Source organism: Macrobrachium nipponense, chromosome 23 (genome assembly GCF_015104395.2).
Source record: "Macrobrachium nipponense isolate FS-2020 chromosome 23, ASM1510439v2, whole genome shotgun sequence".
NCBI classification, from domain to species: domain Eukaryota; kingdom Metazoa; phylum Arthropoda; class Malacostraca; order Decapoda; family Palaemonidae; genus Macrobrachium; species Macrobrachium nipponense.
Window position 1 is genome coordinate 1,511,479 of NC_061090.1, and position 27,541 is coordinate 1,539,019.

General features: G+C 40.8%; 1 protein-coding gene across 1 annotated transcript in view; it reads left to right on the forward strand.

Moving 5' to 3' along the window:
* The window catches only part of LOC135195790 (tetratricopeptide repeat protein 17-like), a 163,099-nt gene that overhangs the window by 55,465 nt on the left and 80,093 nt on the right, over positions 1–27,541 (forward strand). The window contains exons 5-6 of the mRNA XM_064222271.1: positions 4,296–4,463; positions 4,982–5,101. Coding sequence (XP_064078341.1) covers positions 4,296–4,463; positions 4,982–5,101 — 288 coding nt within the window. The remainder of the gene's footprint in view (positions 1–4,295; positions 4,464–4,981; positions 5,102–27,541) is intronic.

Sequence of the window (27,541 nt, forward strand, 5' to 3'; positions counted from 1 at the left end):
AAAAGATAAACTAAAAAAAACTCTTCAATGGAAAGAGGAAGATATGTGTATTCACATGGTATAAGAAAAAAATCTAAAAAATATCTAACTTCCACGGGAAGTTGTAAGTGAATATTTCCCACTCCTTGCAGGCTTCTTTTCCCTTTGACAGTCGTAAAAAATATGCTAATTTTACAGTTATAAGCGTTCTTTTTAATTTTTTATTTTTTATTTTATTTTATTTTATTTTTTTTTTGGTCAAATTGAAATTACAGCTCAAACAATATCATGAAAGATAGGAAATAAAACTGGGAGAAAATTTCTAGCATATTTATTGTAAAATATTTATAACTCATTCTTGGATGGGAATTTGTGACGACATTTCCACTCACCACCTTGGGCAAGACTGAGGGCTTCTCAGCTCACTTACACTTACAGGGTGACCTGAAGAGTTGCCAATATACTGATATATGGAACTAGGAATATTTTTCACGCAAAATTCATTCAAACTGTATGGTGTCAAATCTTGATCATATATGTACAATACCCATCCACTGCTGTTTAATGTCTGCAGTGAGTGGAAATATTTTAGAATATTTAATAAAAATTTTCAGTTTGGTGTGCTGAGCATTGATTTTGAAACCTTACACATTAGACAGTAAAAGCAAGTTTTGGTTTTTTGGTGAATTGCAGAGGTTGCAACTAATTGCATTCTCTTCTGTGTACAGTGTACTTAACCCTTAAACGCCGAAGCGGTAAAAATAAAAAACTCCCCCGAATTCCGGAGCCGGTTTTGAGCGAGTGCGGAAACGGAAAAAATAATTTTTTCAAAAAATCACAGCGCGCTTAGTTTTAAGGATTAAGAGTTCATTTTTGGCTCCTTTTTTTGTCATTGCCTGAAATTTAGTATGCAATCATCAGAAATGAAAAATAATATCATTATCATATGTAAATAATGCGATATATGGTAGCAAAAAAAAAATCATACATAATTGTATTAAAATCACTCTGTGCAAAAAACTGTAAAAGCTAACGAGATTCTTTTTTTGTTGTTGTATTGTACACTAAATTGCAATCATTTTGATATATAATACATTGTAAAACAATAAAAGCAATACCGGAAAAATATTATCACAAAATGATGTACGAATTCGTAATGCGCAGACGTAAAAAAATGTTTTTTTTAAAAATTCACCATAAATCTAAATATTGTTCTTGAGACTTCCAATTTGTTTTAAAATGAATACAAATGATTGAATATTACGATACTGTAAGAGTTTTAGCTTACAATTGCGTTTTTCGACCATTTCGGTAGAGTCAAATTTGACCGAACGTGGTTTTTTTTTCTATTTATTGTGATTTATATGCAAATATTTCAAAAATGAGAAAAGCTACAACCTTCAAATATTTTTCCTTTTTTTTTTTACATGAAATTGCGCACATTTTCATATATAAAACTCTATGATATGCCTAATATGAAACGGAGCAAATTTTCCGAGAATTCGATGTACGCAATTTGTAGTTTTATGGCGGAGAATCCGCGCGCGGAGGGAAGGAAAGTTTTTTTCATAAATTCACCATAAATCAAAATATTGTGCTAGAGACTGCCAATTTGTTGCAAAATGAAGGTAAATGATTGAATATTACTAAAATATAAGAGTTTTAGCTTACAATTGCGTTTTTCGACCATTTCGGTAGAGTCAAAGTTGACCGAACGTGGTTTTTTTTTCTATTTATCGTGATTTATATGCAAATATTTCGAAAATGAGAAAAGCTACAACCTTCAATTATTTTTCGTTGTATTCTACATGAAATTGCGTACATTTTCATATATAAAACTTTATGTAACGGCTAATTTAAAATGGTGCATACATTACCACAATCGCACGTATGATTTTTTCGGAAGAGTTACCGCGCGGATGTAAGGAAAATTTTATTTTTTTCATAAATTCACCATAAATCGAAATATTGTGCTAGAGACTTCCAATTTGTTACAAAATGAAGGTAAATGATTGAATATTACTAAAATATAAGAGTTTTAGCTTACAATTGCGTTTTTCGACCATTTCGGTAGAGTCAAAATTGACCGAAGGTTGAAAATTTGTCACTTATCATTTTTTATATGAAAATATTTCAAAACTGATAAAAGCTACAACCATGGGTTGTTTTTAGTTGTATTGTGCATGAAATTGCGCACATTTCCATATATAAAACTTTATATAACGGCTAATTTTAAAATGGTGCAAACATTACCACAATCGCATGTATGATTTTTTTCGGAAGAGTTACCGCGCGGACGTAAAGAAAAAGTTTTTTCATAAATTCACTATAAATTGAAATATTGTGCTAGAGACTTCCAATTTGTTGCAAAATTAAGGTAAATAGTTGAATATTACTACAATATAAGCGTTTTAGCTTACAATAGCGTTTTTCGACCCTTTCGGTAGAGTCAAAGTTGACTGAAGGTTGAAATTTTGGCACATCGTTATTTATATAGAAATATTTCAAAACTGATAAAAGTTACAATCATGAGTATTTTTTTGTTGTATTTTAAATGAAATTGCGCATATTTTCATATAATACTTCATGTAACGGATAATTTAAAATGGTGCAAAAATTATGTCAAAGTGACGAAATAATTTTTGAGATTTGTCACTGATACTTTTTAGTGCGATAAGAAAGAAATTCGCGCTTGCGCGCCTGCGTAACGATTGTAAACGAAACAACGCCTTGATCCGTAAACTCCCAGCATCCCCAAAAGGAAGCGTGATTCAAAAGTTTTCGGCTGGTAGGCCTATAAGTATTTTTCCGCGAATTTTTAAAAAAACTTTTTTGAGCCATTCGGAAATCGGGGAGATTTTGACTCGACGTTTAATACGTCCATTCGGCGTTTAAGGGTTAATTAATCTGTATTGACATATTTACTGTAGTTGCAATGTGTAACTGAATGAACTAGAAAATTGAATGAAAATTTAGCATATACAGTATTAAGAGTTCTTGATTGTGCTGATAAAAATGTCAAAATTTTAATGAAGCATCAAGGTATCGGCAAACTGTGTGATATTAAGAAAGCCAGAGGTGTAACTTGTTTGCTTTACAATGTGGACGATGTTGGTTGTACGTTTGATGTGTTAGTTAACATAATGCATATGAACGTGGCAGGCACATGGAGATGCCAAAATACTTATTCACAGGTTGGTATTTTAGGGATGTAATGCATGGGTGCTTAGATTCTTCTCTTGAAGTCCTGTAGCAGCATCAGGACAGGCGACCCTTACTTTGTTAAAGTACAGAATCCACTTGAGTCATCCTAATCCTCATCTTGTATTCATTTTATATGAAGACAGGGTTTAATGAGTTATGTCTCCATGTCAGACTTAATAGGTAAATGCTGTTTCATGTTACTTTTGTCACAATGGGTAAATGCTGTTTCACGTTACTTTTGTCACACCTTGTACTACCTTGTGGCAGCATGGGACGCATTCATACCTCATCCCCAAATTGGAGACTTGGAAGATGGACATGGTTTCTGTTGTCAAAAAACATCTCCTTGTTTACTCTGAAAGTCATGGACTCTTGTCCACTCAATCTCAGGAGCTTGTAAAATGCATTCATGATTTTCACATAGGTTGTCTGGAGTTTTATTTTTAATCATATAAATTAAAATTAGGGCTGTTATAGTTTGTGGGGGGGTTGTGAAACAAATTTTTTTTATACATATAACCTTTTGTTCATGCCGCCCATTGCTTCCTATTGCGTTGCTCCACTTCTCTTGCAACTACAGTTGTTGTTTGGATATGCAAAATTAGACAAGCTGACTGCTAGACATTTGACAGTTTGAGATGTGCATGGTCATACCTTCCTGTATGCACCTACCTGACTACTTCCATTTCATGCAACAGGATATCTGACCATAAGTCATTGACCACAAATATGATCTAATAAAGAGTGTGAGTTGGGTTTTAAAAATTAGGTTTTACTGTGGATTAGGTACTATCCTTTCACAGGAAAGGGTGAATTACCTAATTCTTAGTAGTACAGTATAAGTTCACTTGAAATTCTTATCACAGTTTTCATGGGGTAATATACATACTCCTTTTTATTTGGAGTTTTTTTTTTTCTACTTTTACCAGTAGTCTGCAGCTTGTTTTATACATAATTCCCTCCTGCTAAAAATATATCTTATAAGTTGTAAAAATTTTTTTAAAGGTATTTTGTATTAGTTGTACACCATTATCTTACTGTAAGAATATTTTGTGGGGGATAGCCAAGTGAGCAACCAGGAAGTAGAGTTGATGTAGTTCTATCTTTTTCAGAAATTACCGATACATTCCTAAAGTTCATTTAGGTAACATCCTGCACCGTTCTCGTCGATCAGATGAAGCAGTGTTGGTTCTTCATGCCGCCATTGATCATTATCGACATTCTCCAGTAGCACACATAACATTAGGAAATGTATATGCAACTTTAGCCTTTTACAATGTGTAAGTGTCAATTTTTAAGTATAAGATAAAGAAAGATATAACCTTCAAATATATCTAGTCAGTATATACTTATTAACTAACAGCAATATATTGGATTCTTTAGCTGTGAAAATATAAAATACTTTTGAGAGCTGATATTAACTTTAGGAAATTTAACCCTGTGGGGCAAACCACTCACTTTGTGCCTTCTCAGATACATTTTAGACAAAACTAAGGGAGCTGTACAATATCCCCTGCCCCAGTTGTAGTGCCTTTATTTTTCCATCTGTGCCCTTTAGTCTTTTCTAACTTGGCTGTTCATTATCCATAAGTATAATTTGCCTCATTTCAGCTTGTATTAAAGAACAAATCTTTTGAACAAGCCTTATGGCTGTCTAGAAATTACTTGTTGGGGGGGGGGGGTTCTTCAAAATAATGTATGTAATAAGATTAATGATAAAAATTGAGAATTTAAATTTTTCTTGCATTTGGAGATGTAATTATATGAATTAAATGTTTGTTAATTATTTTCATTGCAGGTCTGTGTTATGCTTTGAAAATGCTCTTTACATGTCTCCTGGAGACCAAAGTTTGCGACGTAAAAAGCATGCTGTCCTATGTCATTCAAAATTAGAGGCAGCACTTGAGAGCCAACATCAGTAAGTGTAGATAATCCCCTGCTTTGTCTACAGTTTTAGGCTGGTTTGTAGTGTGAGCACAGGAAACCTAAATTTTTAAGATAACACTTTACTAAGGATACTATATTTGATACAAAGTGAGAAGAAAATTAATAGAATTAAAATATACAACAGGTTTTGACGTAGGGGAAGCCTATTTTTGGTAGTCGCTGTTGAGTCCTCAAGGAGTTACCCCTCCATGGTGTGCCAGAGCTCCATGGTGACAAAACTAATATATTAGAGAAATACCTTTTAGCTTGATCTTGTAGCTGGGTATTGTGTCTTGATGATAAAGACAATGGCACGTGATGGAGTATAATGGGCTTAAAGACAAGAGGCATTTTCTCTCATCATCAGCAAGGCTGAACCTTGTTTTTCCCACAGCAAAATCTGGAAGAAGTGACAATTGTGCATGCACGTCAGCCATCTTGTTTATAACCTGGCCAGTAAAAGACTAAGAACCATTACTCTCTGTTGGTCAATGTAGGATGATCCCTTGCCCAAATCCCATTTCTTTTCATCAAGGAAGTGGGAGAGTTTAGAGGACTCAACAGCGACTACCAAAAATAGGGTTTTCCTGTGTTAAAACCTGTGTTTTGATAGTTCAGTCCCTTTTGTAGTCCTGAAGGAGCTTCACAGAGAAATTTACAGGTGACAAAGGCTTAAGCTCTCAAAATTTTAATCCCAGCAATCCGAAGAGAAAACTAAAACATTCTGGCCTGAGGTCAAGCCACAAGTTTTGGTAACAAAAACAAGAAACAATGTTTTTAGGCTTTAGTTCTGTAATGACTTACCTATTAAGTATGCTGGGTATGGTTGCTTTTTTGATGCACCTTTCTCTGATTTTCCACTATACTAGTGCCTATGGGTTCAGGACTAACCATGCCACCTACTGATACACAGTCTATGTTTGAGCTCATGGAAGTTTTAACCCTTAAGAGCCCGGCTAAGAAATAAATAAGCAGCACCCTAGGCCGGGTAAACTTTGAGGTTGGCTAATTTAAGAAAAAACACATCAGTGGAAAGAGGAAGATATGCAAATGCACAAGATGTAAGAAAACAAATTCTAAAAAATGTCCCCTACCTCCTACAAGAAATTTAAAATAACTACTATTTACAACTCCCTGTGGGGCCTTTTTTATAAGACAATCTTAAATATTACCAAGTTATGCATATTCTTTCCAATAAATAAATTGGTTTTATTTTGTTAAATTATAACAGCTCATATATCATAGAAGAATTAAAACCAAAAGCAACCCCTAGGTATAGTATTCCCTTGCATTCGCGGGGGATGCGCACCAGATCCCCCCCCCTCCCCTGCTCATAGCTAAATTCCTTAAATTTTAAAGCTGCCTGTTTTGTTAGTTAAAACTCAAGAAAAGCCTACTAAAATGTTTATACTGGGTTTTTGAAATTGTGTTATTACATAAAGTGCATTTTATGATGAAATTGATAAAAAAATAGGAATTTGTGGATATTTCTCAGAAAAATACTGTAAATATATGCAAATTTCCTGTGAAATGAAGATCACAACTAACTGCCTCATGAGCCACCCACTTGATTTTAGCCAGTCTAGAAGTTGCCAATAGTGAATTTATGGACTATAGAAATACAGTAGACCCCCTGTATTCACTTGGAATGTGTACCAGACCCTTGCACGAATAGTTAAAATCCACGAATACTTAGAACCCCCTCTAAAAACACTTATAACTGCCTATCTTGAACATCCAAATACCAAATGTATACCTTAAAAAACATCCCACATCAAATTTACTTTAAATTTTTATCTTATTATTTTATTAACCTTGAAGATTATATTATTAATGTCATTTCAAAGTCATCTTAAACATTAGTACCCTTAAAGGTATATACATATAATTCTAATACTCCTAGCCAAACCTTACATAAGAGAGTGATATTATGAATTATTCCGAGACCAAGAGAGAGAGAGAGAATTATGTTATTGTGCAAACATAAGAGCGACACTACTTCACGTGATGTGGGGATCGGTTGCCGCCGAAGCCAAAAAATGAGAACACGGAAAGCCTGGAGTTCCTGGACACACCCGTTGACGAGGCCAAGAGGGAGCAGAAGCCATAATAACAGCCACACACACTAAACACAATTGAAACGGGCAAAGAACCGGGCAAAGGCCAAGAGAGGTCAGTTACAACTCTCTCCCAGGCAGTTGAGAAAAGACTGACGCAGTGGTGTAGGTGTGTCCTTGACCACTCTTCACCCGACATATGCACGTGTTGCTAGATCTCACAAGATTCCTTGCTTTCATCTGCGTTTTAACCGGATCCAGCTAGGCGCTAGAAATTATCCTATTGTTAAGACCTCAGGCTTGTAGCTATGAAAAATACAAATTGTCTTACAAAATTTGTCATATTATGATTATTAATATAAACAGTATACAGTGGTCCCCCCGTATTCGCGGGGTATGCGTACCACCACCACCACCACCACCACCACCACCACCCACCAGTAGTTTATCTCTCTTAATCTTTCAGGAATGTTAATCTGTTTCTCCTCACTAGCGACTGACAAATAAATAATTTATATGTTTATTTTTTGTCTTCCAAAGATGTATTACATTTACTTACTAGCATTTTTAAAACACTATGAACACATAAACAGTGTGCAATTGTATTAATACCAATTGATTAAAGAGACATTTCCTGAGAGAGAGAGAGAGAGAGAGAGAGAGAGAGAGAGAGAGAGAGAGAGAGAGAGAGAGAGATTTTTCCACTATGTCCTTTGACTGCCAAGTTGGCAGCACTTATTAGACCCACTAAGTTGGCAACACTCCCCCATCCTTGCTGTCAGTTCTCTTGACATTTGTGACAGGCTCACCTTCCCCCTTTTTCTAAGTCTCTGGCAAAAAGTTGAGGGATGATGTGCATTCCTTTAAAATTTTACATAATTTATTAAAACTAAAATCTTACCAATTCACTATAATATTTTCTTTAATAAATTGATATTATTGCTATTTACATTAATATTAATATTTGAAAATTAGTAAATTATTTATCATACAAAAAACATACATCTTAGTGAAAGAGAGCGAGAATTATTATTTTTATTAGATATCATTTAATCTTATTAAATTTAGTATACAGTATTAACCCTTTAACGCCGATTGGACGTATTAAACGTCTATATCAATTGTCTGTTGGGTGCCGATTGGACGTATGGTACGTCGATATAAAAAGTTTTTTTAAAATTCGCGGAAAAATAGTTATAGGCCTACTAGGCAAAAACTTTTGAATCATGCGCCTTGGGTCTACGTATATTGCTTTGTTGTTGAGTTTTTCTCTCGTAGGAACTTATTGTTGTATATTGTAGATTACTTACTGTCTGGACGTCTTGCAGATTCTGAAATTAGATTAATTCAATTCCTTTCATTTATCCAGTCTCTCAGGAGAATTTGCATAAGTTCTTTCATTGGATTCAGGGCAAGTTAAACACCATGTTTCTCTTCTTACGTATTATTGAAACACAAATTCACTGTCTTATCACTCAAAATGACACAGAGTAACATTCCTTCAATTCGGGCTCCTCCCTATTTTCTCCTGGGATACACCCTACTTTTACATAAGTGGTCACTCTTGAACGCCTCCAGCTTCCGGTGCCACCCTTATGCGAATATTAGTGGTTGTCGTGATCCATCGTAACCACCCACTGGAGGTGCCAAAATTCAGACTTTCAACTTTAATCATCACCTTTTTGTTTTGGCGAAGGCGGTGGTTTATTTAGTCTCACATGTTAAACAACCACTACTGCAATCTGTTGCTACCACTCTTTCTACCTTTCCTTTGCCTTCATCTACCATAACTCTACTACGTAGTAGATTTCTCTAGCTAATATTCCCTACATAAGTTTTTGCATAGACTTTTTTGTTCTTAACACTACTATTCTCCAAAAATGAAGTCATTTCAATTTGGGTTAGGTGGATCCTTGTATCCATATGGGGTGAAGGATCCTGTTCAACATCGGAAAGCTGTTAGGGAGAATTACGTAGTTCCTTCTGGAAGGTTTCTCCCATGGTTAGCTGAAAGCTGTGTCCCTGATCCTTCTGGGTTCAGTAAGGTCATTTCGGTAGCAATACCAAGTTACATTTTCTTGTAAAAAAAAAAAAAAAAATAATAACCTTCAAGTGAAGATTCCTGTATATCCTCCACAGGGTTAACCTGGGAGGTATTGGGGACTGATGTTACGGGGTTTGGCCAAAACATAGATCTTCTGTGAAAAGTTAAATATTTGCTGCTGGAGTTCTGCCAGATAGATATAATCTCCCCCTTCCTCACCCTTGCTAAACTGTAGGACACTTTGAGACCACTTAAAATGAGCTGTTTCATCCTTAAAACTGGCTGCCAGGAGCCTACTACAAATTTTGCACATCTCTGGCAACCAAGCAAATGTGTCATGTTCTTTAAAAGGACTGTTCATGGCAGGTACAGTATGCAGCAAAACTCGTGTGACTTTTTTATTTTTGTACTGGACAAGCGTTGTCTCAAGTTGCCACTTAGTAATTAAATCTCGTATTTTATAAACGTGTATATATGAGGAAAAGTTGGTCACTTGTTATATAGCAATCTTATAATTGAAATATATTGGAACCTGCAAAACCAAAAATATTTCACGCTCCACAATATTTCTGAACGAAAACTAAATACGTTACTGTAGCATGAAAACCTCAGATCACCGTGACTTCCATGAGTCGTGTGGAATCGTCAGTCTGGAGTCTGGACACTGTGAAGAGGACATCGCGATGGAGAGCAAGAGAAAAGTTGAGCAGAGCATAGTCTAATGATAAAAATGGGGTGCATTTGGGATATGAATTCGAAGTTATTACTTTTAGCTTTTGTGGCTTTGTGTATAAAGCAAATGTTAGTCGAGATCATGATTTCGATACTTGCAATAAATTATGGCTTAGGCTTAGGTTATAGCTAGTGCTACATAAGTCTAGTCTCCCGAGGGGGTTTTCTTCAGTTTGAAGAAAAGTAAATAATAAATAACTGAATAAATAAGCGAGGTGAAGAGTAATCTTCGCTATTAGAAAACACACTAATTATATTGATTTACTTTTACTTTGTAATTTTAGGAATGAAGACTATAATCAGGCTCGGATATTATCAGCTACAACTGTCGAGTGCAGATTCTACAGAATGACAACTGCAACGTATTATAAAACAATAATGGCTAGGCCAATGCTATTGGCTTTATAACATACTGGGCTATATTGCCAGACAGCAACAAGTTGCAATCAAATCTTTGTAACTTATGAAGGGTGTCTATAAGACCATAAAGCAGGATTTGTGAAATTCTTCCACAGTCTTGGTGTGGTATACTTCCGTCATTATTTTCTTCATAGGCCTATAGGCTTAATGAGAATGATATAATCGAGAAGCGCGAAGTGCACTTGGCCTACGTAAGGCAAGCTAAGCCATTGGCGGGCCACTATGCACCCTTACAGTTGGGTCTATGAAATCTTAGGTAGATCTCAAGAAATGTAACTTAGTAAAGGCATTAATAACCAAGCAGCAATAATGAATATGATTGATAATAATAACGGTACTTAGTAAAGGCATTAATAAACCAAGTAGCAAACAATGAATATGATTGATAATAAAAACGGTATAGGTTAAGTAAATGGTATACCAATATAATTATTTTAAAAAATACGTATATTCTTTGAATACATAGGTCCCTGTGAAAAATAATACAAATTCCATGCAAAACAAATAGAGTAAACACAACTCGTCTTTTAAAACACGTCATACATATATAGCTACACATACATACAGAGAGAGAGAGAAGAGAGAGAGAGAGAGAGAGAGAGAAGAGAGAGAGAGAGAGAGAGAGAGAGAGGGAGGGTTAATTAATATTTAGTATGTTGAGCCTAGGTTGTCTATTACCGAATTAAGCCGTCTAGGAATACTGTCAACCAGTCTACTGCAAATACCCCTTTTTCCCCACGCATTGACTCCCACACTGACAAGCAATGGCTTATGATGGCTTGTTTACTGTTCAGAAACGGAGCCATCCCATTCCTTTGTCATATGGCCCATAAATTTTCAATGGGATTGAGATCCGAGATTTTGCAGGCCAGTCGATCCGAATAACTTCTGGATGCTGCTGTAACCACTTTCTTACTGCATGCTATTATGAACAGAGGAGTTGTCCATTGCCAAGAATATGGGCACGGTTCCGGAATCAGTAGCATCCTAACAGATGGATCAGCACCTCGTCAAGAATGTCAACATACTGCCTGCCATTTAATCGCTCATGGATTGGCACTAAAGCACTGGTCCGCAAGACGCCATCCAACCCCAAAGGCCAGCGGTTATCCTCCCACTTCGTCGATTTGGTTCTACATATTTATCCTCAAATCTGAAAAAAATAGAGAGAAGGATTTAGAGAAAATATAAATTTACAGATATTCGGAGAGAAACAATGACAGTGGGCTTACTTTTAAATATAAAAGAAACTGTTTTAACTGCAGTTCTTCCTCTCATCATAGATCTTATGGATTAGAAAAAAAAGAACTGACGCTTTTATTAAGCCATACTTTCAGTAATATTGCTATAACACCGAACTTTTAACTTTTAAGACTTGAAGTGCATTGTTAAGAAAACACTATAAGGTTATTCTATAAAACTATGTATATATATATATATATATATATATATATATATATATATATATATATATATATATATATACAGTTCTTTAATATGCATTTAACCAAAACTTATTTAAATATTAGAAACAGCTACGTCAGTTGTATTTTCTGCCAGACTTAGTTTTACAGTGAAATAATTAAAAGAAATCTTTGGTTGTAGGCCTAATAGTATATATTATGAATTCGGAAAAGAGGCATAGGAAAGTTGTCATAGCATAGTAACCTTAAACGACTTTTAAGTCAGTGGCAATGTGTATTCAAACATTCACGAGACTCGAAGGAAAGCTAGCACGAACTTCCTCTGCGACTGGTTTCCCCGCCAAGCAACACTTCGAAGCGCAGGCGGTCGAAGCGGAGGCGGGATTTTATATAGATATTTAACTGCTTCCTCAGTAATGTCAATTCCCAACCAACTCCCACCCTAGGTCAGTTAATTTATATTCTTCTCTTGCATTATTTCTCCCTGATTACATCGTAACTTCCATTAAAGATATTTGTCAGCAGGTTTAAAAAACCAGTGTAAGAGGAATTACTATTCATTAAAAGCTTTAGCATATATACAGACTAGGCCTATAATACAAAGTATATCACACCTAGGCTACCACGTAAAAATATAAGGCAAAATAAGTAAATGTTCATTACCTGGTTTTTCCTGACGCCAGCAGTGCAGTCTTCCCTGTTGGTCGTTGCAAAAAGTCTTCTCGTCACAAAATATAAGTTTCCCAAAAACTGCTCGCTCTTGGACAGATATTCGAGCGCAAACCCGAGACGATGGTCCATATGCGTCTGTGTAGTAGAGGCTTGAGCGCAGGTTTCCTACATAGAAGACCAGCTTCTCGAAACCGACGTCTTACCAGTGTCAACTGATGTTTGTATATTTGTTCTCGTTTCACTGAAAAAATGATGACGAAAACGGGTGTTTGGTTATAAAGTTAATAACACTTCGTCTTCTTCTGCGGTTGTGCAGCGGGGTCTCCCAGATCTAGGTGGCTTTTCAATCCTTCTCCGTCGTTGTATCGTTTTAGCCATCTATACACAGTTGTCTTGTTGATATTAAGACGATTAGCTATGTCTTTTTTGAAAATCTGGCGAGATGCAGCTCAACTATAGCTCTCCTTGTTGGGGGTGACGTTTCCGGTAGCTGTCGGGTTGCTCCAACCATGTTTGGCAAATGACCACAGTTGACGTCATGTTAGGCCACGCCCACAACTACATCTCTGTTACGTTCATTACATTAAATAAATTACTATGATGGCTAACATGTAAAATTCGTTTAATATTTACGTCTTTTCATATTTACCATGATTAAAAACTAAGGTGTTAATGTTTTTTCTAATGACCTAGCTATATTTTGATAAAAAATATATAACATTATATATAAAACCATGCTAATGAACTGTATCTTTTTATGAGCGAGTTCCAAAATGTTTCGCCGTTGCAATTCAGTGTCATTAGAAATGTGAAGAAGGTAAGAGTTGCCAGTTAGTCACTTTTTGAACGAAAATCACTGAAATCGGGTCACTCGAGTTTTGCTGCATACTGTACTATGGGTTGTACCCGCTGGCAAAAAGTGAACCGTGCAATTTACTACAGAGCACTTGAGCAGATGTTCATGCCTAATGGTCTGTAGTGAAAAAACCGAGTTAGAAACTAATTAGTGTAATTTTTCTTAAAAAGGGACTCTTCTGTAAATTTTGTAACCTTTGTTTGGCTGTACGTATTACTTAAACTGAATCTTTTATGAATTAATTTGGTTAAGGGGGCTGGCCGGAACCTCTATATATGGAGGTATAGGGCGAAAAATGCAAAGTCATGAAAAAATTCATGGAGCTTCGTATGGCAATTGAGAATATACGGTGTGAGACGAAATAGTTTCGTCTAACATTCCTCTACTTTGGTGTTACAGGGTTAATTAGTTAACGTACCATAATCCTAACACATTGAAGTCCGATACACCAAAATGCTAATATTTTTCTTCTATTATCCGTAAATTTTGATAATTATTGTCAAAGAAATTGGGAGAAATGGCATCTGTTAGCATTCCCCGAGTCGAGAAGAGAACTTTCAGGCTCAAGGCTACCAAGTCCAGTCCGGATTTAGTGTGATCACAGATGTCAAGTAGTCTACACGTTCCATTTCACGTCTGACATTCGCCTGCTTTCACGTAGTTTTTATGTATGTTTCGGCAAGAATTTCATCATGCCAATGAGGAAAAGACAAGGGAAACATCTCGCCAACATACAGACGAAGAAAAATCGCTCTAGTATTATTACAGAATATCATAATATATGCGTAGTTAGTGAAGAGAGAGGGGAGGGTTGCTTAGTAACGCCCCCGTCTTGCTTGACAGCACACGTCACACTGTGCCTAAGGCTACGATTTTTGAGCAAAGAGATCTTTATTTATGATAAATAACAAAGTTTTGGTTTTTTAATACCCAAAATGGAATATGAAATTCATAATAATCATGATTTATTAAATTGTCTTTGTAAAAAAAGTGTACGCCTTCGAGTTTCACCTCTTGACATTCTCTGGCAATTACGTTTGTTTACCTTTGTTTCGGGCAAGAATTTCATCATGCCAAAGAGAGGAAATAAAAAAAAAAAAAGGAAAACATTCTTGCTAACACACAGAAGAAGAAAATTCGCTGCTAACTAAGCAGTTTTAGTGAAGGGGGAGGGGAGAGAGAGAATTGCGTTAGGAAGGCTAATGGTAGTGCCCCATCTTGCCTCAAAGCAGTGCCCCAGGCCTGACAATATATGAGCAAAGGGATCATCATTTATGATTAAATTATGATAAATAAAATAGTTTTGGTTTATTAATGCACAAAAAACAAATATACATTCATAATAATAATTATTTATTAACTTTGTCTTTATAGAAATACGAAGGAAAACTTTGAACACCCGTATCTCAAAACTATACTTATTGACCTTCAAAATCTATCTTCTCACTTAGTTTAAAAGCTATAACATTGGAATTTGGTATATAACTCAGAAAGATATTATAGAACAATCAAATAGAGCCCTTTTTTCCAATTTTTGTTTCGTATTTTTTTTATAAATTTTGTTCTCTTGATTTATAGGGTTTATTTTTTGACCATATTGAAAAATTCATATCTAGCAAAAAAATGACTTTTAGAAAAAAAACTCTATATTCGATTGGAGGTCTACATCAGGTCTATATATGGTAGTAATCCCAGGTCTTAATATTAAATATCAAGGGAGTAGATAGAATTTGAAAAATGGTTATTTTCGGGATAAATCGCCCTGGCGTCACAAAACCGAAGGTCAGAGGCGAAAATCATATGCGGTTTGGAGATGTCCCAAGTCACCTTATTAAGTGGTATGAATATCAAAGTCCTGTCCTTAAAAAAGGGCATTAGCCGGCCGGCCCCCTTAACTAACCCAAGATACTATTTTGTAAGGTTTATGTAAATGCTTCTGGTATAATCTTTGTGTGGAGCTAAAGATAGAGGATTTCTTAGGTTCTTGCTTAACATATTTTAAGCCACTGTTTTTTCTAGGCTCATTTAAAAACTAAGAATATAAATTAAACGGAAAAGAACCCTCTTATAATTTGGTTTTCTATTTTGTGTAGCCAAGACTACCTTTTGTCTGATACCCAGCCATGCTGTTTCTAAGCCAATAGTAGGATATTCCCTAAAAAGGGGATTCCTACTTAATCTGGTTAGGGTACTGCCTCTTCTCTAGTTTTATATCACTTTTAAGGATATAGGCTACATAAGACGTTACTAGTATGTAGCCTTACAGATAGGTTGCTGAGCTGTAGAAATTAGGTTTCTTTTTTTTATTGAACCTTGAATATTATTTACATATCTAATCCTAGGCTTATTTGTTTTTTCATAGCCTAGTACAGGCAGTCCCCAGTTATTGGGTAGGTTCTGTTCCTGATGGCGTGACAAACCGAAAATCAGTGATAATAGTGCCATTCTCCAGTTATTAGTACTGATAAGCAAGGCTCAGCACCGCTGATAACTGAAGATCAGCAGGGATTGGCACGTATCAGTACTGAAAATTTAGTTATTGTCATCAATAGATAAGGGCCAAAATACTGGATCGCCCATAACTGGAGACTGCCTGTACAGGGTACTATTACCTAATCCAGATTATTATAGATCACATTTAAATGTATTGGCTGTATAAAACAAAAACTTACTAATTGGGAGGATTTAATTCACACTTAATGGTGCGGACTTGGTTAATGGAGGTCTGGTTTTATGGCGCCATAAAATCAGCAATTTATGGCACAACGGGCTGAGTTTTGGTTATCAGTGCCATAAGGTTCCAATAATAGAGTTATGGTGCCATAACATACCTGACAGAAATTGTATTTACTGGTTATCGGTGCCATTAACAGAAACTCGGCACCATAAATTGCGAAGTTTTGGTTAATGGCAGTTTTTACAGTTATCAGTACCCTGCCAAGAACAGAACCCCCGCCGATAACTGGGGACTGCCCATATGAGATAAGGCCTGGTCCTGGATTATTTAGATCACATTTAAGTACACAAGCAGTCCCGGTTATTGTTGGGGGGGTGGGGGTTCAGTTCCGACGGCTTGATAAGTGAAAATCACCAATACAGTGATTTTGTACATGAACTTCCCTGCCAGATATATACTTAGCTTAGGTCTCTGACGTCACGACAGAAAATTCAAAACTCGCGGCACACGCTACAGGTAGGTCAGGTGATCTACCTTACCCGCCGCTGGGAGGCGGATGTAAGAACCAGTCCCCCTTTCTTGTCAGATTATTTTCTGTCGCCGGCTGGACAACACCTGTTGTTCAGTCCTTATGATAGTTAAATTCGTTCTCGTTGCCGACGATTTGGATTTTGGTGAAGTACCCTTTGTTTGTTGGCTTGGCATACGCTTTTTGGACTGTTTTTTGGATTTTTCTTTTGGATTTCTCTTACAATATCTATAATCATGGATGATTCTGAAGTTAAGAAACCTAGTTTATTTAGGGTTTGTTCAGTGAAGGAATGTAAAGTTAGGCTTCCTAAAGCTGCATTAGATCCTCACTCTGTATGTACGTCTTGTAGAGGGAATGAATGCTCTTTTATTAATTAACCCCTTGCAAAGAGTGTGAGAATTTGGATGAGGATGGTTGGAAGGCTCTTTCTTCTTATGTGAGAAAGTTAGAGAAGGATAGGGTGCGCAAGGCTTCTTCAAGGAGCTCTAGTAGATCGAGGGTGAGTGAAGTTGACGCTGAGAATCCTGTAGTAGAAGTAGTTCCTTCTCCGGTTTCAGCCCCTGCGCCCAGCTTTGAACCCGAAGATTCGTTTTCGGAAGTTGCTTCTGGGAGAGCCTCGATCAGGAGTAAGGAGAGCCTCACTCGCTCTCGACAAGGTAAGAGTGATGATAGTGCAAGTGATCAAGTGCAGGTGCCCCTAGTGCAGTGGAGGGTGCGTCTGACCGGCTCACTAACGCTTCCAGGCCTAGACCTCTTCCAGACTCCCAGGACCCAGTGGAGGAGGAAAGTCGAAAGCCGCAGGAAGGTTAGGGAGAAACCCCCACCAAGGTCAGGGCGTTTCCCCTCGGCAGTTCCTGTTGCTCGTTCCCAGGCTGCCTTGGATCGAACCAAGAAGGATTTATTGCGCCAGTGCTTCTCGTCCTCTTCGTCGCCTTCTCCTCAGCGTAGATGGAGCGCCTCAGAGTCGTCTCGCCCTCTCAAGAGGCCCTGGAAGGCTCCTTGCGCCCTTCCTTCCAGCCCCGAATCCTTCGCGGAAGAACCAGAAGTGGAACGCAAGAGAACCAAGATTTCGTCCGTTTACGCTTCTCCTGTTCGCTCTCGGACTTCGTCCCCTGTAGAGGAGTTTAAGAGATCTCCTGCGCGTATCCTGGCGGGTCTGCAGGCACAGATTGCGGCTTTAGCGGAGTCTATTGCCGGGACTTCTCATCGTCGGAAGGACGCCTCACTTCCGGTGAAGAAGTCTAAGAACGTTCCTTCGGCTAAACCTCCTCTGGCTAGAGAAGCTTTTGAGCCTGTTAGTAGGAGGTCAGAAGTGCAGGCTGAAGCTCGGGATCTTTCTCCGAGTAGGCTCTCCTCTCTTCCCAGCAAGAGTTGTGAGCATGTCAGGCGTAAGGAGCCGGACAGGCTCTCTCCTCAGGATTTCCGCTCCTCTTCAGTTAGGCGTCAAGAGCTTGACAGACGTCAAGAGCCTCGTTTTCGTCAGGAGCGAAGGAAGAGTTCTTTGCCTGGTGGCCACTCTCCTTTTGACGGACGCTCGGAGCCTAGTAGGCGTCAAGAGCCTAGTAGGCGCCAAGAGCCTAGTAGGCGCCAAGAGCCTTGTAGACGGCAACAGAAGCTTTCTCCTCCGTTGGATCACTCCCGATTGGATAGGCGCTCAGAGCCTTGTAAGCGCCGCGCTTCTGACAGGGAATCCTCTGTGGATGTTTTCTCTCCCCGTGGCAGGCGTCAAGAGCCTGGCAGGGTTTGGGGTGAGCCCGATAGGCACCAAGAGCCTGGCAGGCGTATTGAGGATGGCAGGCGCCAAGAGCCTAGCAGGCGCAGAGAGCCTGATAGGCGCTCTCCCTTATCCAGATGCTCTTCTGTGGTGTTAGAATTTGTTTCCGACAGACGAGCCTCCACTTGTAGGCGCTCTCCTAGTAGGCGCTCCCCAAGTAGGCGCTCTCCTAGCAGGCGCTCCCCAAGTAGGCTCTCTCCTGGGAGGCGCTCTCAAAGTAGGCGCTCTCCTGGTAGCCGCTCTCCAACTAGGCGCTCCCCAAGTAGGCTCTCTCCTGGGAGGCGCTCTCAAAGTAGGCGCTCCCCTACTAGGCGCTCTCCTGGTAGGCGCTCCCCGTGTAAGCGCTCTCCCTTTGGATTTTCTCCCAGTAGGCGCTCGCCTAGTAGGCGCTCTCCTCCGGGCAGTAGAGCTTCTAGACGTCATTCTTCGGAAGAATTTATTGGGGATTCTGAGGAAGATTTGCCCAAGGATGCTTCGGCTTTCTTCATATAAGAGACTGAAGACCTCCTCTTGCAAGATTTTGGGAGTCTCTTTCGGCCGTTGCTCCTCCGTCTCCTCCGTCCTTATTTTCAACAACCAATACGGCTAAGAAGTCTTCAGTCGTTAAGATGAAGCCTACAGTGTCTATGAAGAAGGCTCTGAAGAACTTTGACGACTGGTTGGTTTCAAAAGAAGAGAAAGGCAAGACAGTTTTTTCTTTTCCCCCGTCCAAGCTGACGGGTAAGATGGGGTTCTGGTACGAGTCAGGAGAGCCCTTGGGTCTGACTCTTCCCTCTTCTGCAGACTCGGACTTCTCTTCGTTGGTTGATTCCGCATGTCGCTCGGCGCTGAATTCTGTGAAGACGACGTGGGGTATGAGCGAGTTGGATCACCTTCTGAAGGGAATGTTCCGAGTCTTAGAAGTTTTTAACTTTCTTGACTGGACCCTTGGAGTTTTGGCTAAGAGGACTCAAGAGCAAGACACTCTTTCGCCTGAAGACCTCCATGCAGTTCTGTCTTGTATGGACAAGGCAGTGAGAGACGGTTCCGGGGAAATTGCTTCACTTTTTGGTGCAGGAGTAGTAAAGAAGAGGGCCGTTTTCTGCTCTTTTCTTACCAAGGCAGTTTCTCACGCACAGAGAGCTTCCTTGCTGTATTCACAACTTTCCCCGCAACTCTTCCCGAAGAAGATTATTAATGATATCTCCGGCTCGTTATCAGCAAAAGCGACGCAGGAATATGCTGGCTCGCTCTGCTAGAATCCCGAAACCTTCGTTTCAACAGAAGACGAAGAAGGAGGCTCAAAGTAGGCAAGAACCCTTTCGAGGAGGACCTTCGTCTCGCTCTTTTCCTCCAGAGGTTCGAGACCACCTAGAAGAGGAAGGACCTTCTCTCGGTCTATTAGGGCCAAGAAGTAGTTCGTGTGTCCTCCAGACAACTGTGGGTGCCAGACTTCTGAACTTTGCAGATGTCTGGGCACGAAAGGGGGCGGACAACTGGTCCCTCGCGATCAATCAAGAGGGGATACCTCATTCCCTTTATCTCGAGACCACCCTTGACCACCACTCCAAGGGCCACTGGTTGGCCAAATTTACCAAAGACCCACTAATGAATTCCAAGGCCCTCCCCGCTCTATGCGGTAGAGCTGATGTTAGAGAAAGAGGCAATAGAGATGGTTCAGGACCTCTTTCAGCGGGGTTCTACAACCGTCTGTTCCTAGTTCCCTAAGAACTCAGGAGGATGGAGGCCGGTTCTGGACGTGAGCGCCCTGAATGTCTTTGTGAAGAAGAGGAAGTTCGCTATGGAGACGACGTCATCAGTCTTAGCAGCCTTACTTCGACCCGGGACTGGATGGTGTCGCTGGACCTTCAGGAACGCTTACTTCCATGTGCCGATCCATCCTTCTTCTCGCAAATTCTCAGATTCATGTGGGAGGGAACGTTTTTCAGTTCAGGGCCCTATGCTTCGGCCTTTCCACGGCCCCCCAAGTATTCACAGGATTGATGAAGAACGTTGCCCAGTGGCTTCATCTCGAGGGAGTGAGGATTTCCCTCTACTTGGACGATTGGCTTATCAGGGCCAATCCAAGGAGAAATGTCTGGAGGACTTACGAGTGACGTTGAATCTAGCAGCTTCTCTGGGTTTGCTAGTGAATTCGAGAAGTCACAGCTAATCCCCAGTCAAGAGCGTATCTATCTTGGGGATTCTGATGGCTTCTCAGGTTTTTCGGGCGTATCCGTCCCCAGAGAGGATAACCCGAGGTTTGGAGAAGGTAGCAATCTTTCTAGAGAAAGATGTATGCACAGCGAGGGAGTGGATGAGTCTGTTGGGGACACTCTCCTCGCTGGGACAATTCGTTTCTCTAGGAAGGTTGCACCTCAGACCCCTACAGTTCTTCCTGACGAGGAACTGGGATCGAAAATCTCAAGGTCTGGACTTTGCGTTCAAGATTTCGCAAGAGAGTAAAGGAGGATCTACGTTGGTGGCTAGACCCTCTATTGTTCAAGGAAGGCCTTTCCTTACAGGTTCGGAAACAACCCCAACCTAGTGTTATATGCAGACGCTTCGGACATAGGTTGGGGAGCTACTCTCGGGTCGAGAGAAGTGTCAGGCACCTGGATGGGGATCAGGTGTCCTGGCACATCAACAAGGAGGAGCTAACAGCGATTTGGTTAGCTCTCAAGACCTTCGAACCCCTCGTAAAAGGGAAATATGTTCAGATCACTCGGACAACACCACAGCCCTGGCTACATTCGGAAACAGGGGGGGACTCACTCTTTCTCCCTGTACGAGACAGCGAGATCGCTCCTCCTGTGTCAGAGGAAAGGAAGATAAGGCTTCTCACCAGGTTCGTACAGGGAGAAAGAAATGTCAGAGCGGATCTGCTAAGCAGAAGGAATCAAGTCTTCCCTCAGAGTGGACTCTGCACGCGGACGTATGCCAGGAGCTGTGGAGGACGTGGGGGCAGGCCCATCTCGATCTTTTTGCGACCTCCAGGAATGCGAGGGATAGATCTATACTTGCTCCCCTATTGCAGACCCAAGAGCAGTGGCAATAGATGCATTCCTGATGGATTGGAGGAATCTGGATCTTTACGCAGTTCCCGCCTTCAAGATTCTAGGGGAAACGTTAAGGAAGTTCGCAGCTTCAGAGGGAGCAAGGATGACTTTGATAGCTCCGTTCTGGCCCGCCCACGACTGGTTCACAGCCAGGGTACCTGGAATGGCTGGTGGATGTTTTTTTTATCCCAAGATCCCTACCACTAAGAGTCGATCTGCTCAAACAGCCCCACCCCTTCGACAGGTTTCACAAAAACCTCCCCCAGCTCTCAGTGCTGACTGGATTCAAGACTATCAAGAGTCTCGTCCAGAGCTAAGGGCTTTTCTGGCAAAGTCTGCTAGGGCTATTGCCAATGCACATAGACCTTCCACATCTGAGTCTACCAGTCGAAGTGGGATGTTTTTCGACGTTGGTGCAGGACTCATAAAGTTTCCTCCTCCTGTACCTCTGTGACTCAGATAGCAGATTTCCTTATCTTCCTGAGGGTGGAAAAAAAATGCGGGTTAGTTGTCTCCACCATCAAGGGATACAGGAGCATGCTTTCCTCAGTTTTTCGTCAGAGAGGATTAAACTTATCTGAAGACAAGGACCTCCATGATTTAATCAGATCGTTTGAAACGGTTAAAAGAACCTCCTCCTTAGTTCCTAGCTGGAATCTAGATGTCGTGCTGCTCTTCCTGAGGTCCTCAAGGTTCGAACCTCCCCATACAGCTTCGTTCAGAGACCTTTCGATGAAGACTCTTTTTCTCTGTGCGTTAGCGTCAGCGAAGAGGGTCAGCGAGCTGCAGGCTCTAGAAGGTGAGGTAGGTTTCCAAGGAGGCTCCGCGGTTTGCTCTTTCTTCCGGCTTTCCTAGCCAAGAATGAAAACCCTTCTTCACCGTGGCCCAGGAGCTTCGAAATCAAAAGCTTATCCTCCTTAGTTGGGACAGAAGAGGAGAGATCTCTTTGCCCGGTGAGAAGCCTGAAATTTTATCTTCAGAGGAAGAAAAGACTTGCTGCTAATGAAAGCAATCTGGTGCTCTGTAAGGGACCCCAGTAGGCCCTTATCTAAAAATGCCCTCTCATTCTTTATCAGGAATGTTATTAGAGAACGCACACACTTCTTGCAATCAGCAACAGTTTAGCCTTCTGAAAGTCAAGGCGCACGAAGTACGGGCCATCGCGACGTCTTTGGCTTTCAAGAAGAATTTGTCATTAAAAACAAAACCTTATGAAGGCCACTTTTGGAGGTGTGAATCAGTCTTCTCCCAATCACACTACCTAAAGGACGTATCGATTAACGTATGAAAAGTGTTTTGGGCTAGGCCCTTACGTATCGGCGGATTCAGTGCTGGGGCAGGGAGCTGAAAACACATCCTTTTTAATCCTTTTCCGTGTTAGTTTTAATTTTGAGTTTTTTGGTTGTACGAAGGAGGTTGCAGGAGACAACTCCTTCTTTCGTATACTAATGTTAGTATTTTGGTTAGGTGATCGGTTGTGCTTGAGGCTCCTGCAATTGGTAGTGATAGGCTCTGGCATGTAAGCGGGTTGATCCCATTGACCGATCCTGCTTGGATTCTGCCAAGTAAGTGGACTCAGTTCCCATTGGTAGACCCAAAGAGTTCTCAGCCATAGGTCACGCCCTCGCTGAGACTCTTTAGGCAACGCAGACTAATAGACAGTAACTATCAAGTCTTCTGCCTAAAATCAGGTAACCAAGGGGAACCAGGGGGTTTATTTTATTTTATTTTTTTTTCCTTTAACATGTGTTGTCCCCACTTTCTAAAGTAAGTATGTGTCTCTCCCACCCCCCCCCCCCCCCCCCCCCACCAAGGGGTGTCAATCAGCTAAGTATATATTCTGGCAGGGAGTTCATGTACAAAAAAAGGATTTTGACGTAAGGAAAAATCTATTTCTTGGGCGATTGGCTCCGTGTCGGCCAGCGAAATATCCCTTTAATCTATTATTTCTAGGGTAAATGTACTAAACACATTACCAGAGAATTAATAAAATAAAGAAAAAAGGTCAGTATGACTGACAATCCGCTCACCCTCTAGGAGGGTGTCGGTATGAACACTAGGCGAGTGAGACCACTACCACGAGCCAAATGCCAATAGAAATCTCCCACTACAAAACCCTCCAAGAGGGGGAGCCGTCCCACAGAGGGAGCAGCTCTCTACTACTACACCATCCCATGCTTTGCGACTGCTGCGCCTCTAGTGGCCATCCTGAAGTAGCAGACAATCTTGAGCGAAGGGATGGGTAGGGGGGGTATTTCGCTGGCGACCACGAGCCAATCGCCCAGAAATAGATTTTTCCTTACGTCAAATCCTTTTTCTGGGCTCAGCTCGTGTCGCTTGAGCGAAAATCGTACCAGCAGAGAAAAAACAGCACAAGATTGTAAACAAAGTAAAAAGAAAATATAAAATAAAAAAAAACAAAATAGGTCTAAAATAAAAGATACAAAATAAAAGAATGAATATAATTGCTAACAAGGATACAAGTACACAGTAAAACAAAATCAGAATATGCTTAAATTACCCTTAGATCTAATTATGTTAATAATATAGGTAATTTTTATATATACAAATAGGTACATAGATTACCTATCACAATAAATCTGTGTAACAACATTGTATCAAGAATAAAGAAATAGCAAATTAGTATAAATTTACATAAATAAATATTTGATCAATGATAAAAATCAAAATATCTTAGGAATGTATTATGGACTTAATATACAAAACCCGTAACCATGCGTTATGATGTATCCCCTAGCATAAAAAATAAAGGGGGATAACCAATCATGAGATCAGTATGGTAAAATCAGATGTAGTGTCCCTAACCAGACAAAAGGGCACTATACAATCATAGAGCAGCTAAGGGACACAAGTAAATGTTAATGAACAAGGCAGGAAATAGACGAATGTTTGGGTGAGCAGGTAGAAAGGCGGACTGAATCTTCTACTATAATCTAGCTAGAGTCAGGGGAAACTATGGTTACCCGCTAGCTACTGCTGGAAATTTCAGAGCTTCCAAGGACTTAAGGTAGTGACGTTTTGAACACTGTCGGCGATTTTCCTCCGTATACTTCTTTAAATCAGCAAAATTCTATGTTGGAAAGTAATTAATGAGGTGGCTACTGCCGCCCTGACATCATTTGCTTTTGGAAAGGAGTCAGGATTGGGCTTGGTTTGATAAAGTACAGGATTTGTGCCTGATGCCTTTTAGTGGATAAAGTACCACCTTTTTCCCTCCTAAAGAGGGGCCAACCCCGATGAGGAAGAGGAGGTCCTGGATAGAAAGGCTCGTAAGGTTGAAACCGGACCAAAGGGAAACCATCTTGTGGAAGGGGTAGTACCTTCCAAGGTTCCACATCATCAAAGGATCTTCATTCTTTGCTAAAAAGCTTACGTTCCGGGAGGATAAAGTAGCACTTCCCCTGTGGGAAGGAATTGAATATGATCCGGATTCTCTGGATAAAGCCGACAGTTCTGAAAAATTCTTGCTCCTGAAGCTAGGCTTTAATAAAAACAGAGTTTTTTTCTTAGGAGCATCATAAACGAGCATGTGTCATTTTTATGGTTTCGGAAGCCAGTTTTAGAACATCGTTTAAGAACCATGAAAAAAACTGACGTAGGCCTGACATAGGGCCTAAGTCTAGCACATGCTTTAGGAATAGACGGAGAAATAGGTATCTGTCAAGTCTATGTAAATCCAAATTGAAATATCTTTTTCAATGCTGACTTGTTGTCGTAATCGTGCTAGCTGCTAAACCCTTTCAAATAAAAAAAAAGATCTGAAAAAGGATATAGCAGAATTAACTGTCATGATTCTGATATCTGACTCTCTCAGGGAAGATTGCTAACTTTTGACGGGGCAGCATCATACTGCCTCAAAGTTGAATCCCTTTTATCGGATTCCAGGAAAGGATATTCTGGAGGGTCAATATTCGCATCTCTTTTTTTTGCCGCAAACTTCATGAAATCCATAAAGTTAGGGTTTTTGAGAATCCCTGAGGAAGCGAACACGTCTTCCCGTTGTACTGACTGGGAGAGCTTGGGACTGGGGATCCGAAGGGGACGAAGACCCAGTTCCAGGATCAGGGGGGTACCAATTGCTCTTCGGCCAGTCTGGGGCTACTAGAGCCACTTGACCCCCTGAATGGTCCTAGATTTGTCCTAAGACCTTAATAAGGAGATTCACTGGAGGGAAGACGTTTAAATCTTCTCCCAGTTGTTCCAGTCCAGAGCCAGGGCGTCCGTTGGGGGTAAGCCAGGGAGGGTCCAGGTTTGGGGGCTACATAACACGGTAGTTTGTGGTTCGCTTGTGATGCGAAAGAGATCCACTGTAGCCCTGGGACTCTTTGAAGGATCCATTGGGGAACGAAACTTCTCGTCTTTAGAGAGCATTCGACTCTAGGGTACTGATCGGATAGGGCGTCTGCTATGACGTTTCTTACTCCCAGCTATGTGGGGGTGGAGGCAAAAAGATGCCAACTGAATTTCTTTTGTCTGCCAGGCGGGAGAAGATGGCTATCATGACGTGATTTAGATGACGGTGACTTGGAGCCTCTCTGTTTATGCAATGTACTACCACTGCGCTGTCCAAGACTAGCTTTATGTGGGAGTACCTTGGTGGGCGTTAATCTTTTTTCAGAGTCAAGAGACTGCCATTGCCTCCAGTACGTTTATATGGAACTGACGGAAACGGTGGGGTTACCAAATTCCTTGCACCTTTTTGACCTGGGAGTACCCTCCCGCCGCTTAAGGACGCGTCTGTGTGGATGGTAACCCTGGGTGGAGGGAAACTGAAGAGGGACTGACACTGACAGATTCTTGACTTTTGCCCACGGGCCGAAGCCGGTTCTTTAAGAAAATCAGAGGTACTGAGGATAGCTTGTCCCCCTGGACCTGACATTTGCTCGAGAGCGCCAGATCCTGGTTAGATCTTTCAGTTTGGCTTTCATTAAGATGTTTCGTTACTGAAGCAAACTGGAGAGAGCCGAGGGGATTCTTTCCTGAGCTCTCCTCGATGCTAGTTTGTGACTTAGAAATTGCTTGACTGACTTCGCTATTTCTTTCCTTTTGGTTTTGGGGATGGAATCGACAGAGTGTTGTGAGGATAGATTCCCATTGAATGCCTAGCCACTGGAAAAAGTTTGACTCGGGGTGAGTCTGGACTTGGATCTGTTTATCTTGAAACCCTATATTCTAGGGAAATTGGATCACTTTCAGTGTGGCCTTTGTTGCATTCTTCGACTGATGGGGCCCAGATTCAACAAATCGTCGAGATACGCTACTACCATAATCCTGAGCTCTGAGCTGTTGCTACTACTTCCGCTAGCTTCGTGACACCCTGGGTGCCACGTTGAGGCCCGAACGGGGGACTACCTTGAAGGAGAACGTCCTGGTCTCCTATCTTGAATCCCAGATACGGACGGAAGTGTCTTGCAATAGGGATATGATAGTAAGCGTCTGTAAGATCGATAGAGGCGGTGGGGACGGCCCCACGGGGAAGTAAGGTCGCACTGTGAGATCGTGAGCATCTTGAAAACTTGTCGCAGCGGATGGGCTAAGTTTAAGCGGGGGACAAGTCTAAGATTTACCCTTCTTTTGTTGAGCCTTTCTTTGGGACGCTGAACAAGACGACCTTGAAATTTTAATCTCTTGACTTTGACTATAGCTCCTTTTCTGAAGGAGGTCCCTCTGCGTACTCTGTCAATTCCTTGGAAGAAGTTGACGGAAAGGTCTGGCTGGAGGTGGGTTAGTCAACCAGCTCCAACCCAAGCCCTTTTGACACTATGCTCTGAGCCCACTGGCTGAAGTTCCAACCGGTGGCGAAAGTGAAACAGCCTTCCCCTCCTACCTGAAGTTCCTCATTGGTTCTGGTAACCCCCTCGACTCCTCTGAAGTGCTTTCTTTTCCCTATTGAAGGGACCTCCCGATCCTCTCCCACGAAAGGACCGCTTACCTCTGCCTCCCTTGTTCGAGCGGTCCATACTTCTGAGAAGCTTGACCTCTCGAAGGCGGCTGGCATTGTAAAGCTGGAGAGATGGCGTATGAGGTGGAGGGTTGAGGCTGAGGGATATCACATAAATAGGCTGTTATTGGCCTTTAGACGTGGAGGGCTGAGGCTGTCTGCACTAACGGCACTGTAGGAAACTTGTTGAGGGAAAGCGCGGCTGCTTTCTTTTGGAAGGTTGGAAACGTTCTAGGGCTTCTTT